General features: G+C 45.6%; 1 protein-coding gene across 4 annotated transcripts in view; it reads left to right on the forward strand.

The window, feature by feature from the left end:
* EHF (ETS homologous factor) overlaps positions 1-13399 on the forward strand; it is a 39416-nt gene extending 26017 nt beyond the window's left edge. For 3 of the 4 annotated variants that reach the window (XM_032641901.1, XM_032641902.1, XM_032641899.1), the window contains exons 4-9: positions 1468-1530; positions 4207-4275; positions 4394-4462; positions 9848-9910; positions 11480-11675; positions 11779-13399. In XM_032641901.1, coding sequence (XP_032497792.1) covers positions 1468-1530; positions 4207-4275; positions 4394-4462; positions 9848-9910; positions 11480-11675; positions 11779-11878 — 560 coding nt within the window. In that variant the 3' untranslated portion in view covers positions 11879-13399. The remainder of the gene's footprint in view (positions 1-1467; positions 1531-4206; positions 4276-4393; positions 4463-9847; positions 9911-11479; positions 11676-11778) is intronic. The other variant, XM_032641900.1, reaches the window with a different exon arrangement.
* Positions 13400-13768: the final 369 nt, after the last annotated feature.

Below are 13768 nucleotides of genomic sequence, written 5' to 3' on the forward strand. Positions count from 1 at the left end.
AATGATGTGTACGAATAGTGAGCTATCCTGTCCACATCAGAGTGGGCACGCCTGTCTAAGCAGAATCTGTGTTTGGGCATGTAGCTGGAGCTTTGGGAAGCATGAGCTCCAGGGCTGTGAACCAGATTCAGATCCAGATAACTGCCATCAACACTGAAGAGAACCCAGCGTCTGGCTTCGGAGCAGGCAGAAGTGGTGGTCATTTGAGATGACCTCATTCAGCTCCTGGGCACTCCCTACTTCCCATCCACCTCACAGAGGTGGTTGCTCCTTTTTCTTTTACTAGAACCAAACCAAACAAAGCTCTAAAAATAACCCCCAGGCATCTTCAGAAAGAGCAGACTTACACTTGAAGAATTAAAAATATTTACCTCCCCACCTCCAATTAAATCCAGCGGGACAGCTCCTCTACAGCAACTTGCAGCATCTCAAGTGGAATGGTAACTCTTTCTCTGTCTCTGTCTCTTTAAAGCTTTGCCCTGATTGAAGCTCAAGGCAGGGAAGCGTGGGAGGTGATGTGGCCGTCCTTGACCTTCCACCTTTGACCTTCCATCTTTGGCCTTCCATGACTTGCATGCTGCTGGTGCCTCTGAATGCCTAATGGCCAGATTTCTCACCTTTGTTTCGTTGTTTGCCTTTTTGTAGACATTCCTCTAACTTCCATTTATTGAGTATTTACTTATACAAGGGCTCTAAGTGAATTGATTCATTTGGTGACCTTATGAGAAAATAAATATTGCACCCATTTGACAGGGGCAGTTTTCATCTGGGAAAACTGAAGGTCAGAGACATTAAAGCATGACCTCTGCTCCTGAGATATTTATAATCTGGATGGGCAGGAAAAACATATGAAACGAATTCACATGTATATATGTGCTTTTATATATGATACATCTGGAGAAAAGTTGCCAGGCATAAATAAGGGAAGAATCACTGCACTTATCCAGACATAGCTCATAGATTAGATCTAATCAAAAGGGGTTTGATTAAATTTAAGATCAAAGGAGAATTAAGGTGATTTTCCTTGTGTTTCCTTTGCACTTCCTATCAAATCTTAGTATGCAAAAGCACCTTAGAGAACATCTAATGACTTTAGCTAGTTTAATCTCCGAAATATACAGTTGAGGAAACCAAGATGAAGAAAGGTGAAGTACCTTGCAGCTATTAGTGGAAAAACTGGTCTTTCAACTTCTAAAGTTTTATTTCCTTCATACTGGATGCCTTCTCTATACAAGGCCAAATAATTCCATCTGAGGTTGGTGCCCTAGCTACTGATTTTCTGGGCCAAGGGCCCCAGGCTTGAGATTATAGATCCAGAGAGGGAAGCCCCCTCCCAGAAGCAAAGAAGGGTGACCATGCTGTGGGACTGTCAGAAACTCTTCCATGAAGCCAGCTTCGTCCTTGGTCAAGCAGCACATTTTGGCTACACGTGGGCCCGCTCTGAGTTTCCCAATCTGTCCTTCACAGGCCAGTGCAGCAGTGACCTGTTCCAGTCCACACACAATGTCATCGTCAAGACCGAACAAGCTGGTGAGTCGTGGCAGATGAAGGGAGCCAACTTGGTAGGCAAAGGCCTGCGGAGGACAACTGAGAGGGAGTGTGAGGGCGAGTGTGAGAGCGGGACGGAGCCAGTACTTTGGCAGGAAGCCCAGGGATGTCTCTTCCCTGGCTGTCTCCAATGGGCCCGGCAGCCATGAGCCTCATCCCTCGTCCTTGGGACCAGTGACTGCCGACCATTTCTGATTTCTAAGATTGATGGTGAGCCTAATTCTGCCCACACTTCTCTGCTTCCCATGGTTGGTCAAGGGAACATCCAGGCTCTGATCCAGGAGCCCAGAAAATGCAGAGTCTAAGTGGGCTTTCTTGTCACCACAAAGAGTCAGGGGATTGGCCTTGGCCAAGTTAGGAGAAGCCAGGGGAGAGAAGAGGAAGGGTCAGTGTCTCCTCTCCCCCTCCTCCCTTGGAGGGAGTGTGTTTCACAAGGAGGAGGAAGATTCGGACTTGGTGTTGTTACTATAGTTTCTGGGGATCTTGGAGTTTCTGTAGGGATGTCCAAAGGCAGCTGTGGAACTGGCTCCTGCCTTAAGTATGCTTTTAGACAAAAGCCACTATTCTGAGCTCTGAGTAGGGTCTGCAGGCCCAGAGTAGCTACATTCATTTTTGTTCTCCTTCATCTGCCTAATCATCCCTCCTTCCTCTGCCCCAAAATCTCTCTCCTGGGGACTTTCTGTCTCCCCTGGGAACTTGCAGGGGGCAGTAACTGCCTCGAGAAGTTGTGCCCTAGAGCCTTGTACCAATCAGAGGTCTTTGTATAGTGACCTTTGGCCTATGACCTCTTAGTCTAGGGAGAGCTCTGCAAGGCCCCCCAGGTCCATAGGAGCTGCCACTGCTCCAAGGTCACTCCCCATGTCCACATCAGTGAGAATGTGGGCCACATGGACCAACCACGGAGTTTGCCTCAGGCCTCCCTGCAGGTTGCGTGCCGGTCACCAAGGACTGTATTAGACCTGCGGTGATTTGTGAGTCACTAGGGGCAGAAATTGGCCCCACGCAGTTATTTACTCTTTTATAAGGGGGCTGGTCTACCATTATTAAAGAAAAAAACAGCAGCTGCTAAACATGTGAATTAGGTATTCCTAGCCCTGCCCTTCCCCCGAGAGGCCAGGGTTGAGTTACCCAGATGGTCTATGCTTTATGGACGTGACTGCCCTAGAGGCAGGCACAGGACTTGGCCTAGAGGATGGTGCCCCCTGACCCCAAATCCCCACTGTTGACTGGACAGATAGCCCCAGCGGAGGAGCCAGGCTGGTACTGGAGAGGTCCCAAGTACTTGACAATTCCTCCTTGACCCTCCAGACATTCTCATGTTGCCAGTTCAGAAAAGCTGAGCCGAAGGGTGGGGAGGAAGCTCCACCCTGGGAGGAGGGGAAAGGAGGCTCATACAGGGGCCAACACCCCCAAACCTTTTTGGTTCAGTTTGTTTTCAGAGACAACAACAGGTATACAAGGTGACCCAATGAGGACAGAGGGTGTAACCCCTAAGTGATCAGGCTTGGGGTGCCCAAACACGTAGCTATTAGTTCAAATACCAGCTAAATCCCTATGTCGTAAACAGAAGGACTTAGCCAGTGAGTCAGGTTTTTATACCATTTATGCTACAAAAACAAAATGAAACTCGGCCAGTGGCTTACCACCCCGGCCCTGAAATTCAGATGCTGGGCAGGAGGGAGCCGAGGGCAGCCTCTGTCTGTGACGAGGGGAGAGCAGGAAGCTCCTGGTGGGGATGAGGTGACAGCTCCTGCCAGATCTCACAGCTCTTGGCCAGCCAGGAAAGAAGCTTCTGTTGGAGATCAGCCCAGAGGTGAGGGGTGTGTAGGAGTTGGGCTTCGTTTAGGGTAGGTGGAGGGGAGTTTCCTTGGAGTCTGAAATCTGAAGAGTCAGGAGACATGCTTACCCAGCACACTGAAGAGAGAGAGAGAGAGAACTTTTCCTAGATGAAGCAATGAGGCCCTACTCTTAAAACCTGTTTATTTGATTTGGTAACACTCTCATCTCCTTCTCCTTGGTTCTGTTTTGAAAATTTTATGTCACCCCTTAAGCATATTGGAGAAATCCTGGAGGGAGGGGGCTGTCACCCAACTTGAGGAGAGTTTCTCTCTGGATTTTAGCAATAAAGACTCTGTGATAAGACTGAGCAGACTTTTTCTTAAAGAAACATCATTAATTCTCCCAGGAAGACGTTACTAGGAAAAGATGCTCATTAATCATGAAATTATTTTGTCCCTACCATTTTTTTTACTAGTCTAAAAATATTCTGGTGACAATATAGTAGAATGTAAGACAATGCCAGGCTCCTGGACCACCCCCCCCCCCGCCACCCCACCAAGTGCAGACTGGGAATATCCTCAGGAAAGCATTGGTCTAGGACGGGATCCCACTGTTGCAACTTCTCTCACTTCCCTCAAAATGCAACAGGTGTAGAACACCTGGATGGGGCCGTAACAAAGTCCACCTCCCCTAGGGCCCTGGAAGAAAACTGGGGTAACATTATGATAAGGTAACATGTGGCTGAAGCAGAATCTTATCTCTTCTCTCTGAGAACCAGCCCCTTGTCCCACACCTCTTTGATGAACAGTGAGTAAGAAAAGGCAAACTCCTCACCTGGGGAAGGTGATTGCTGACATTCCCATTTTCTGTCCTTTGTAGACCCTTCCATCATGAACACCTGGAAAGAAGAAAACTATTTATATGACACCAACTATGGTAGCACAGTAGGTAACTAACTCCCCAACGCTTAAGACCCTTTTACATTCTTATTCTGGTTTTCTAACAGCCCCAAATTTATGTTGTAAGGAGGGGACTCTTAACGTCCTTTATGTTTTCATTGCCACAGAGTTGTTGGACAGCAAAACTTTCTGCCGGGCCCAGATCTCCATGACAACCAGCGGTCACCTTCCCATTGGTAAGTTGTCCTGACATCCGAGGCTGAGTGCGCCTCCTGCCAGTGCTTACTGTGAGTTAATGAGAATTACCAATGCCCTGCATTTCCAACTTCGCTGGAGTCTTTCTCATTAAAAGGCTAGGAAAAGTTTATAAAGAATCTGCTTTCGGGCCCATATTTGTACATTGAAAATGACCAGCAAGGATGCCTCTAGGAAATGTGTTTTGCTCCTGTGAAACCAAGTCACTCTCTGTGACAACGGAAACTCTCTTTTCAGGAAAAACTTGCTTTTGTGAAATTATCCAATGATATTATTCATACGTGGGTATATTTATGGGGGAGAAGGCTCTATTTAATTTTCAACAAGCTGTCTTTGGCTTTAGAGAATGAATGTCTAACAGTGGAATTCAGAGGTCAGTGAACCTGCGATGATGGTCTCTGGGTGGAGGGGCAGTAGCTGAAAACTTCTGGAACCCTGGGAATCACAGGTCAGTTTTAAAGTCTGACCTTGTTGGCTCATCAGGACTCTCTAATTAGTCAGACCACCTGCACATTATGAATTATGTTCATATGAGTTGTGTTTGGTTAGGATTGGATGCATCTGGGGTCTACCCATGACTCTCAATCAAGGTTACACTGAACGGGAGGGTTGGTCTGCTGGGAGTCTGGGAGAGGAGCTTTCAGATTGTATTTCAGATTATTTCTCCTTGTCCACTTACAAATAGGTCCACTGGTAGGAATGAGTGCACGGGGGAGGTGAAGAGAGGGTTTCGTGTAGTCCCTTGATCTCGGTGCGAATTTGTGAATCTGTTTGGCTCTGTGAAATGGAGCTTAGACCCGTCACAAGTTAATCTGTCTTTTCCTGGAATTGAATTTGGGGCAACTTCAGAACTGGGATTTAAAAGAGTGTCTGTGAAAGGAAGAATCAAACAACAACCCTTCCTCCTTCCTTTTTTTTTCATTTTGTTGAGTGTGCTTTTGAGAACTGAAAAAATGAAAGCTTTTGGTTTGAGGTTTTGTTCGGGTCAAGCCCTTTGAATGAGACAGGGCTGGGAGCCAGGGTAAATGCTTCTGGAATTGAGGTTAAGAATGGAGGCCAATTCATTTCTCGACCTCCCCCTCCACACAGAGGCCCATCGCCTTATGTGTCACTCTAAGTATTTGCTGAAATTAGGGAACTAGATCAAACACTGGAAAGGTTCTGCAGTGGATTTGCCATGCTGGGGGAACTGAGCCAGTCAGGGTAAAATTTCTGTGGCAATCGTTGCCACCCAGTCAAGACCAAGGTTTTCAGAGCTGAAGAAACCACCGCGGTCGCCCTCTGACTTCCTGACACACCTCCTGAGGTGTCACCTCCCATGTCCTGGGTCTTTGGCTTAGGGCAGAAGATTCCAAGGAAGAATAAAGTTGAACCAAACACTTCCTGAGCCTCAGGGATGGTTAGGTCTCTAGGCACCTGGGAGAGGAAAAGCCGTAATCAACAACTCTGCTGCCCTCCCAGCCAGGCCACACTGCTCTCTCCCGCATCCTGACTTAACCTGCTGGAATCTCCCAATCAACAGGGACCAATGTCGGCTTTCATATTTGTAGTAACAGGGAACTAACTCACTGTCTCCTGAGTTCAACTGTTCTACTTTTAAATAGTCCTTCTTCAAATGGGCTTTACAAATCTGCTCTCCTGCACCTCCCTTCATTCTTGATCACCTTACTCCAGATTCCTATCCCGAAATTGTAACACAGGCTGGAAAATGAGATAAGCCATCCAGGACCCCGATCAGAATGATCACTTAAAGAATCATTTCAGTGTCTGGGTTGGTGAATTCTTTGAGGTAACAGCCTTCCAGGTAGGATAGTTAATTACAGCCTTGTAAGGATCAATTCCTTTCAGAATAGTTTAGTCTCTACTGGACGGGACCAGAACCGCCCCCCCCAGCCCCCCCCGCCAAAGACCCTTGTCATTTGTCTGAGTCTTTGGATTTCCAGCTCCCATGAAATGGAGTGCAGTTAAGTATCTTTATGTGTTTTAGTGCAAGTCACAAGCCGCGCTGAGGCGAGGCCACATGTCAACTGACGCCCTCGCTGATAAACACAGGTGGGGAAGCGGGCTCTGTTTTGATGTCTCTGTCATCTGCTCGTTTCATAAAATGGCCGCCGCCAGTGTTCCGGATCTGCCCGATAGTCCTCGAGCCAGTGACGCTAATTCGGGATTGATGTGTTTATTTACCGACTCGCTGAGCCTAGAGCGAGGGTGGCATGGTCTATTATAACACTGAAATTTGTATATCCCGTAAAGAAATGGCTCACAGCTGAATAATATGCAAATGCTTCTAATCTTTGCTGCTTGTGAAGCAGCTTAGATGAAGTCATGCTCTGGAACTCATCATAAACTCGTGCCTTGGTGCTGCCCCGTCTGGACTGGACCTTGGCCTGAGGTGCCTGGGAGTGGAGCAGGAGAAGGCCAGTCTGGACAGTTCCCCCAGAGCAAGCCATTATTTTATAAGGATGAATCACTTAACCACGCGGCTAACTTCAAAGGTTTTGATTTTTATTTGGGGGCCAGGGGAAGATACAGGGGGCAAGGCCATCATATTAAGGTGAGGTTTCAGATCAAAAGATTTCAGTGCTGGGGCAGGTGGGTGATTCCACAGCTTGTCCCGCATGGCCTGGGGACTGGAAGAAGAGGCTGGAAGAAATTCAAGTTTCTTTTGCCCTTAGCTGCATATTCTTGCCTACGATGATGCACACATATTTATTGGGGGGATTTTTTTCGCGGGAGGTCTTTCTTAAGCTGGATGGAAATCTAGCTTGGGTAAATGGCTGACACCTCAAAGAGAACATTTCCTCGTGGTGTAGCTGCTATGGGGGTTCTTAATCTGGAGTCCGTGGACTCCTAAGTGACCCACACGCTCCTGAAATTGTTGCAGAATTTCACGAGTGTACACATATGTGCCTTTTTCTGGGGAGAGGGGCCAAGGTTTCCATTTTATTCATAAAGGTACCTTAACTCCCCGAAGTAACTGATTCTTGCATTACATGAGTTTGCAACCCGTGAACAATGATGGAGGCCAAAAAGCTGAGAGACGCCTACACTTGGGTTTTTCTGAGTTCAATGCTGGCTCTGAAATAATGGCCCTGCATCCCTCCTGGATGCCATTTGAAAATGAGCTTTGCTTGTGGCCTGCTGGGTAAATGCCACTCTTTGTCCGCAGAACAACGTGGCCCTGTCAGAATGATGTATCACTTGGAAACCGCTGTGGGTGCCAACCTGTCGCAATATTGTCACATCCTGATGGGATGTCGCAACCTCACCCTGAAACCTACAGGGAGGGAGAGTGGAGTCTCCTTGCGTTTCCTGCGAATTTGTTCTTTCAGGTTTCAGAGAAATCCAAGTGGGGTGCAAACCCTCCTGCTGACAGTGTTGAGGGGGAGGGGCGGCGGGGTGGGGGAGGATGGTGGCACATTTAACCAGAAAAAGAGGTTTCTCTTGTAACCAGATCTTATTAAAACTGTCTCATCTATCCCACCACGACTTTCAAACTGCTGGGAGCTCTGAGTTGTGACAATCTGGGGGATCAGATAGGTGAATGCATCCATGCACGCGGGGAAATGGAGAATCATCAAATTGGAAAGACTTTTCCCCACTAATTAGTGGGTTGCAGAACTGAACCTGGTTCTTGGCAGGGAAGACGTTTATGAAATCTCTTATGTGGCACCATCTTTGGAAATGGCATAGAATGGTGGTTATGAGTGAAACCTCTGGATCCTGCTATCGCCTTCTTCATAGGGTGATTGTGTGAATCAAAACAGGTGATTCATGGAAAGTGCTGACCACAGTGCCTGGTACATAGTAAGTGTTCAAGAAACAGGAGCTAGTCTTCTTAACCATTTTCCTTAGGAGTTAATGGTATTCAAACTTTATTGAATAATGGATCACTACTGACAATCTTGAAAGCTGTGGACCCTCTTCCTTTGCCTGCGGTTTCAGTCAGTCTGAAATGCCCTTGAAGTCCACACATGGGTCAGCAAACCTTAAGTTAGGGAGCCCTGATGTAATGTACACAGAAGGGATGCAATATACTGGTCCAATTTCTTATCAGGATTGGCTACCATTTAGGGGCTGCCCCGGATTCAAGTTGGCAGATTTTTGATTGTGAGAATTTTTTTTGGTAAGATCTGCTTTAGTCGTCCTGACATTTGAAGTGCCCACTGACACAACCACACACCCCCCCCACACACACACACACTGCTAGATCATTTAGTTTTCTCTTTAACAAGTTTTATTTTACAGATTTGCCTCTGTCATCTCCTCTTTGTTGATAATCTCAAGGGTTACCATAATGAGTCATTTGTTAAACTAATCTGTGTTTCCATAGTCCACTGTGGCCCTCTGTACTGAGCTCAGGCCAGTCAATGGCCCCTTTGTCAGGCTGATTAAAAGGTAACTTTGCATGCCAAAAAAGGCACTCCTCTGGCTTATGAGCCATCTTTCTTTGTTATAAATGTTTACATTTTTGTATTATAATATATATATAAAAGCCTAAAACTTTTCAATGACCTAAATCCTTCAGTGGGGCCTTCCCTGGTGGTGCAGTGGTTAAGAATCCACCTGCCAATGCAGGGGACACGGGTTCGATCCCTGGTCCGGGAAGATTCCACGTGCCATGGAGCAACTAAGCCCGGCACCACAACTACTGAGCCTGCACTCTAGAGGCCGTGAGCCACAACTACTAAGCCCACGTGCCACAGCTGCTGAAGCCCACACATCTGGAGTCCGTGCTCTGCAACAAGAAGCCACTGTAATGAGAAGCCCATGCACCGCAACGAAGAGTAGCCCCTGCTCGCCTCAACTAGAAAAAGCCTGCGGGCAGCAAAGAAGACCAACGCAGCCAGAAATAAATAAATAAATAATAAATCCTTCAATGGTTTCCCACCTCTCACAGAATAAGAGCTAAAATCCTCAAAAAGTCCTACAAGACCTTAGTGATCTGAACCTCACCTGCTCCCCTCTGCCCCTTGTTCACAGCCACACTGACTTCCTTCTATTCCATGCACACTGACCTCAGGGCCTTTGCTATTCTCAGGCATGGAAAGCTCTTCCACAAGCTCTCTGTATGACTGTCCCCTCACACCTTTCTGGTCCCCTTATCAGAGACGTCTTCTGTGACCACCTTATATTTAATGGCAAAACTATTCCCATCTCCACACTTCTACCCCTATTTCTTACCCTGAATTTTTTTCTCCAGAGCGCTTATTACCTCTGTTTTGTTTTGGACACGACCACCTACCTGAACAGTGCTAGGCATGTAGTAGGTGCTCAATAAATACTGGTGAAATGAGTGGATGAATGAATGAAGATGATAATTGTAGGAAATAGGGAAATGAAGCCGTTCTCATTTTTCTCTTTAGCAGAGTCGCCTGATATGAAAAAGCAGCAAGGCCAACCAACAAAGTCCCACACCAAAAAGCACAGTAAGTTGGCTGGCTTTCAGATGCCTCCTGGCCCTTCCCCTTGAGTGGAGAATAACTGGAGGCCACCAGTTTTTAGACAAATATTGCCTCTGCCTTCTGCCTGCATTTCTCCACCTCAGACTGGGTGGGGTGTGAAAAGAGAGGCATCACTTGCTGGCTAAGTAACCCCTTCTGCAGTCGTTTCTCAAAGTGGAGCCCCAGTGGATATTTCCTCCTCATTCTGTTCTCTTTGTGCTAAAACTGAGATATCAGTGAACAAGCACTTCTTGCAGGCATGGGGTGAGCAATTTCCCTTTCTCCAGAAAAAAGGGTGGGAAAAGGAGAGAGATGGGAAAAAACAGCTGAGGGTGTATTCTTTTTTTCTTTGGCTGAATGTTGGCTTCTTACTTTTGTGGAGTTATTGTTCCAAGAAATACTGTTTATTCTTAAGATTCAACAGTGCTTTTGGGGAGTTGTATTTCCCCCGATAATAAAACTTTATGAAAGTGTATGAAATATCAGAGACGTGGAGGTGGTGGGGGGGAGGACACAGAAAGAAATCAAGGTGGTGTAATCTGGAAATTGTAAGGAGTTGGACTCCTATCTGCTATCTGCTACTCCAGGTCATCCCACAGAACTGAATGAACACAGCCCTTCAAATTGGGTGTGGGAGGGAGTTGTGTGTCACAAATCCAGTGAGGGTAGAATTGAATTTCGTTGCTAATTTCATTACAGTTGCTGTTTCATTTTCAAATTGGCCCCCTCCACCCCTGTGAGACCCCGCACCGATATATTCTAGGAGTTAGAATTCTAAGACCCTACCCATGCGCATTTGGCTGACACACAGTTGCTGGGTGGCAGCCGTCTAATTGATTGAGGTTCTAAACAAAAGAGGTTCTGAATAAAAGTGGTTGAGCTTTGCTCTCCTGGGAAGTAAAAAGTTGAAATGAATGCCCAGCAATCTGTTAACCATATTTAGAAGATACACCTCCTAGCCTAGGAGAACTAAAACCTATTTTTTAAACTTATTTCTTTTTATTGAAGTACAGTTGATTTACAATGTTGTGTTCATTTCTGCTGTACGGCAAAGTGATTCAGTTATACATATATATATATACGTTCTTTTTTAAAAATATTTTTTATTATTGTTTATCACAGGATATCGAATATAGTTCCCTGTGCTATACAGTAGAACCCTGTTGTTTATCCATTCCATATAATAGCTTACATCTGCTAACCCTGACCTCCCACTCCACCCCCTCTCCCAACCCGTGCCCCCTTGGCAAACACAAATCTTTTCTCTATGTAAGACCTATTCTTTTGTCTTGGCTTTGCCACTCGTTAGCTGTGTGACCTTGCTCAAGTCAGTTGAATTCTCCATGCTTCAGCTTTCTGATTTGTAAAATTAAAAAACTGTGCTAGCTCATTCTTAAATACCCAGTGGGGGTTCTGTGATTTGGCGTCACAGGTGGGTAGCATGGAATCGAGTATCTCTGACTTGTTGTAAGATATTTCAACTCTAGGCTTCCTCTAGCCCTTCTTTGCAGTGACTTCAGCCATGAATAAACTCCTTTTTCTCCTTCACCTCAGATCCGCGAGGGACTCACTTATGGGAATTCATCCGCGACATCCTCCTGAACCCAGACAAGAATCCAGGGTTAATCAAGTGGGAAGACCGGTCTGAGGGCATCTTCAGGTTCTTGAAATCAGAGGCTGTGGCCCAGCTATGGGGGAAAAAGAAAAACAACAGCAGCATGACCTACGAAAAACTCAGCCGAGCCATGAGGTGAGGGGTTTCACGTCTCCAAACGTGATAAGGCCGTGTGGCCAGTCATTCCCCCGGCTGTCTTAATCAGACCAGCCACCTTATGCAATGCCTTTTGTTACAGATATTACTACAAAAGAGAAATTCTGGAACGTGTGGATGGACGAAGACTGGTATATAAATTTGGGAAGAATGCACGCGGATGGAGGGAAAATGAAAACTGAAGCTGCTGATACATTGAACACAAACCTAAACACATCCCAAATGATAACCAACCAAGAAGTCCCTGGACATAAATATTTCAAAGACTACTTTTCTCTGATATTTATGTACCATGACGGGGAAAAAAATACATCTACTTCTAACAGGAAGAAGGAACATGACAGTTGATAGAATTATTTTGTTACTTTGAAGTATGTCCTATATGGGGAACAAACGTACACAGTTTTCTGTGAAATATGACACTGTATGTGGCTGTGATTTGTTTTTGCCTCTATTGTGAAGTTCTTTTCCACTGCAAGAACAGAGTCTGTAGCCATGTGCTTCTTGCTAAGGAGAAAGAAAAAAAAAATCAGATGGCATTAAAAGTTTTTATGTGCAAAATGATTTAGGAAAAGATGAGGTGTCCTCCGCACATAGCATCCTCGTGGCCTCTTCAGGAGAGGTGGGCGTGGCCTCTAGGATGAACTCCAGGGTCTCCGATTGGTGGGATGAACCAGAAGGATGCTGAGAAGTCTACCCTGACCTTCGGGAGTCAGTGAGTGGAGAATGAGGACTTCCACCATCCAGAGTGGACTGTAATCATTGCATAATCACGTGCCTTTTATGCTTAAATCAGAAAAGAATAATGGTGGAGGGGGCTTTATTCTCATTCAGGAATGATTTACCTGGTGCCAAGTCTATCTTCCCTCCTCCCCCTTGGATGATTGGCGAAAAACTTCAATTGCCACATCTGCTCACTTTCAGTTACTTAAAGAGAAGGTCCGGCTTTGGTTAATTTTATCCCAGTTGCTTAAAAATAAGTGGGAAAAGGGAGGTAGTTATGAGTTTGCTCTTGTACTCCCATTGTCCTGTGGTTTCCCAATTGGCACAATTGATATTTTTGTCTGAATTATTCTTTGTTGTGTATTATTTGGCTGTCCTGTGTGTTTTGGGATGTTTAGCAGTATCTGTGATCTCTACCCACTAGGTGCCAATAGCACTCTGGTCCTCGAAGTTATGACAACCCAAAATGTCTCTAGACATTACCAAATGTCCCCAGGGCCCGGGGGGAGGGAGAACCACTGATTTAGCTAGTCAAGATGAAGATGGTGATTTATTCTCAGAACAACAACAACAAAAAATCCCTAGAGTGAAGCAAAAGCAAGACTTTAAAGTCAACCTACTTTTCATTTTTAAAATGTTTGGATAATGGGTTGAAAGAGCTAGAGGGATTTCTTTTCAGAACCTGAGATGAGAGCTAGACTCAGATAAATTAAACAAGGGCTAACAATAGAACACACTGCACTAGAATTACAAAACAGAGTAAATATTATATTACAGAAGGAAACACTGAGAGGAGAGAAAAAGAGTGAGTGTGTGAGAGAGAGGAAGTTAGTTCCAGGGGAGAATCTTTGCAGATGTTAGTTCTTATAATCTTTCCTCTTTTGGATAATCTCTTTCCTGTCTCATCTTAACTCATTCCAAAGTGAATGATGTCTTGCCTAGATTTGCATCTAGAAGAATGTTAAAAAAAAAAAAAAAAAGACAAAAGAAAGGAAGGATGGAAGAGAAAAACAGAAAACTCAGTTCAGGATCTATGGTCAGGAAGGAGTTAGAGACTTCTCCAATGATGGCATTGTTCTGGGTCCCTGGAGACTTATCGCCAGACCCTGAAATCTGGGAGGAACGTGAGCCTGTAGACACTTTGAAAATGAGTTTGAACATCCAGATCCCTTTTGCAACTTTTCTTTTCTGCTCTCCATGTCCTTGGCTTTCTCCTCCCTCCTGCCTCTCTATCTTGAGCATAATATGGGAATGAAGACATGTACCAATAAGAGGGGGCTCGTCTCATCCACTGATGGAACACCTCCTGCAGTGCCTTCCTCAACTCAGGCAAGCGAGCCATAGTCAAA

This window comes from Phocoena sinus, chromosome 8, assembly GCF_008692025.1.
Source record: "Phocoena sinus isolate mPhoSin1 chromosome 8, mPhoSin1.pri, whole genome shotgun sequence".
Lineage (NCBI taxonomy): Eukaryota > Metazoa > Chordata > Mammalia > Artiodactyla > Phocoenidae > Phocoena > Phocoena sinus.